The sequence below is a fragment of the Apium graveolens genome, chromosome 5 (assembly GCF_009905375.1).
Source record: "Apium graveolens cultivar Ventura chromosome 5, ASM990537v1, whole genome shotgun sequence".
NCBI lineage: Eukaryota > Viridiplantae > Streptophyta > Magnoliopsida > Apiales > Apiaceae > Apium > Apium graveolens.
The window spans coordinates 223,129,373-223,133,192 of NC_133651.1; the positions used below are offsets into that span (position 1 = coordinate 223,129,373).

General features: G+C 38.9%; 2 protein-coding genes across 2 annotated transcripts; both read left to right on the top strand.

Moving 5' to 3' along the window:
• Positions 1 to 429: 429 nt before the first annotated feature.
• On the top strand, positions 430 to 1,101 carry LOC141660734 (uncharacterized). The gene has a single exon (XM_074467725.1). It carries the CDS (start codon positions 430 to 432, stop codon positions 1,099 to 1,101), a length of 672 nt encoding a protein of 223 aa, XP_074323826.1.
• Positions 1,102 to 1,236: 135 nt separating this feature from the next.
• Positions 1,237 to 2,557, top strand: LOC141660735 (uncharacterized). The gene is made up of 2 exons (XM_074467726.1): positions 1,237 to 1,641; positions 2,486 to 2,557. Exons 1-2 carry the CDS (start codon positions 1,237 to 1,239, stop codon positions 2,555 to 2,557), a joined length of 477 nt encoding a protein of 158 aa, XP_074323827.1.
• Positions 2,558 to 3,820: the final 1,263 nt, after the last annotated feature.

Genomic DNA, 3,820 nt, shown 5'->3' on the forward strand with positions numbered 1-3,820 from the left:
AAGTTGAATCCTCAAAATTGTGTATTTGGCGTGGAGTCAGGGAAATTCCCGGGGTTCATGATAAATCACCAAGTAATCGAGGCAAACCCCGTAAAAATCAAAGCTCTTCTGGATATGAAATCTCCCACAAGCATTAAACAGATGCAAAGTTTGACGGGAAGAATTGCAGCGTTGAATCGATTTATTTCAAAATCTTCAGATAGATGCAAGAAATTCTTTAAGGCGATTAAAGGCATGAGAAAGGATTTTGTATGGACTTCAGACTGTGAGGAAGATTTTCATAGAATTAAAGAGCAGTTGAGGAATCCTCTTATGTTGGCAAGGCCAAAAGATGGGGAGACATTGATTCTCTACTTGGTAGTCTCAGAATAATCCATCAGTGTAGCTTTGGTAAGAGAGGAAGGGGGCCAACATGCACCAGTGTACTATATGAGTAGGAGATTGTTAGATGCAGAGACTAGATACACTAGCATAGAAAAAATAGTATACGCCCACATCCTTGCAGCACGAAAGCTAAGACCATACTTTTTAGCTCATCGAATAGAAGACCGCACCGTGTATCCTCTAAGGCACATCTTGCATAAGCCAGAGTCATCAGGAAGAATGCTAAAATGGGTGGTAGAATTGGGACAGTTCGATCTGGAATATTTTCCTTGCACAACAATTAAGGGGCAGGCATTGGCAGATTTCATACTCGAGTTTGATTCTGAAGTGGATGAGAAGGCTATAGTGTTGGCAGAACCTTCCTTACAGGGGGATGTCCCTAATCAAGTGATAAAAGAGTTCCCACACCCTTGGTGGATTTTACATGTTGACGGGGCTGTGAATAATAATAGAGCAGGGGTCGGGATTGTTTTGGTTACCCTGGAAGGACATCACTTGATGAGTGTCATTCACTTCAAGTTTTATGTCACCAACAATGATGCTGAATATGAAGCCCTGATTAATGGTCTGAATATAGACTTAGAGTTGGGAATTATAAATTTGATAGCTCGGAGCGACTCGGAGTTGGTAGTAAATCATGTTAATGGCGGGTTCCAGGCCCGAGGCCCTCGAACTGAGTTATACATGAGATGTGTGCAGGTGTACTCCAAAAATTAAGAAGCGCCAACCTGGAAGGTGTGCCAAGAGAAGAGAATGGCAATGCGGATGCCTTGGCAAAAGGGCTCATAGATGGACAGTGTGTTGTTGGGATAAATTCCCTTGGGGATTCGGGAAATTCCAAGTATTCCAGAGATGAGTGTGTTTCAGATGCAAGAGGTTCCGCTGGAGACTTGGATGACCCCTATTCACAACTATATCCGCACATGGACTTTTCCAGAAGACAAACTACAGGCTCGAAGCCTTCGTTATCAGGCTGTGAAGTACGTTGAGTATGATGGGGTGCTATATAAGAGAGGATTTAATCATCCGCTTTTACGATGTATAGATTTGGAAGAAAGAAATTATATTCTTAGAGAGATACATGAAGATATATGTGGAAACCACTCGAGGGGTGGTTCGTTGGCATTAAAATTCCTTAGACAGGGATATTATTGGCCAGCAATGAAAGAAGATGCTTTCAAGTTTGTTAGGGCGTGTGACCGTTGCCAACGATTTGCTAATTATTCTAATGTCCCAACAATATCCATAACTTCGTTGGTAAGTCCTTGGCCTTTCACCATGTGGGGAATTTGTTAGGTCCTGAATTATCGTAGAAGGGGGGTGAATATGATAATCACTAAATTAAAAATTCTTTCGAATCTTTAGTGGATATAGATTTAGTGCTCGGTTAGTGGTTCCGTGTTCTTGAGGTGAATAGTGTTTGGGAATATAAAACGAGGAACACAAGATATTCAGGGAAGTATATATTCATATATAAATCCGTGAGGGGTGTTGCTACACTCCGGTAAATAAATTAACCTGCTACAATCTAAGAACAACAAAGTTCCTAGCTTCTACAAAGATTTACAAATCAAATCCTATACAATGATCTAGCTTTTGTTTGTCTAAGGATTTAATTACCGGGTAACGATTATAATGCCCCTATGAATATACAAGAATTAAATCGGGTATTATAACGTTACTCCAGTGAGAAGTTAAACGGATGTAGAAAAAGCTTGAGTTTCTCTGAAAATCTTTGCTGCTAATTTTATCTCCTCTTGTCGGAGAAGAAGATAAAACTCAGAACAATACAACTGATATCTTCTGCTTCAGATGTGTAGACTTTATATCAATTGAAATATGTGGCTCTGAATAAACCATATAAATTAATTAATAATTAATCAATAATGTTGTGGATGAGGTTTCTGTGGCGACCAAGGTAATACAAGCTCTGTGGCGACCAAGAGTGAATTTTTCCTAAGAAAAATTCAACTCAATTCTCTATGGCGACTAGAGGGATGAAAACTGCACTTCTAAAATTATTCTTGATCTCATTTGATCCCTGAGTATCACACTAAGTCAATATCAGTTCCTGTACTGAAATATTGAACTGTACATCCAGGATATTGCTTCTGAAGATCAATATACTGATCAGGATGACTCCTACTACAAGGTAGTGATCACCTTGACTTAGTTTCTGTAGAGCATTACATTCCCTGAGTTGTCCCATCTTTAAGTCTTCTCTCTTAAGTCTTTTTCTGAATCATAAAACCTATATTCCCAGATACGAATCCTCACTTAACAATCCTTCTAATGATAATACTCATATTCCTTTCATGAAACACTGACGCCTAGTGCAACTGGTCTGGTTCACAGACGACTAGCTCCGATTCAGGTCTTCATATTATAGACTTGATTATATTTTTAAGCTTGCAACAACTTTATCGCTTCGAACACTGACTGTCAACAAACAAATGTACTTTCACTGGAATCCTTTCTAGTACTTTAGACAACATCTTCATTGCTACTGCAATCTTGAATACTTCATTCACTGTTCTTCACCGACGCTTAAACATATAGATGAACTGCTGTCAGTGGGTATAGCTTCAATACTGCAACTGTCTTCTTTAACCCCTGTCTATACCATGTCTTCAATTTTTCAGATTCCTATGATTCATACACTGTCTATCTTCAATCAATGCCAATACACTGAAATCTTCTAGTAGCACCTATACACTGAATCTTCATCATTTATGAAACCTTGAAAGTCTTTAACCTTTATTCTTCACTGCGGCATGATCATATAAATGAACTTCTTTCGGTGACTTGTAAACAGACTTCAAGCCTTCTTCTAATCTTCTGATTCTTTGTATTTGCCTTGTCTTCATTTCTTGTGATTTCTTGTGTAGTCGTAGTATTATTAACCTGTCTTATTCTAGTATTGTTCTCGTGTTGAGTTATCACGTAACTGTTCATATAGCTACGCAGTCTCACCAACAGAATTAATCTCATTGGAGAACTTCCCAAGGCCAATGGGGGGTGTGAAGTATGCCGTGGTGGCTGTTGATTATTTTACAAAGTGGGCGGAAGCTATGCCATTGGCCATGATCATGGATAATAAAATCAAAGAATTTATCTTCAATTCTATAGTCTGCAGATTTGGTATTCCATATAGACTAATATCTGACAATGGGAAGTAGTTTGACAATAAAGAGTTGAGGAAGCTTTGCGAAGACTTGAACATCAAGAAAGATTTCGCTGTAACCTATCACCCATAAAGTAATAGCCAGACGGAGACCATAAACAAGATCATTAAACATACTTTAAAGGCCAAGCTGGAGGAAAATAAAGGAGATTGGCTAGAGCATATGCCAATTGTCCTTTGGTCTTATAACACAACTACAAGGACAACTACGGGCGAGTCCCCTTTTATGCTAACCTACAAGTATGAGGCTAT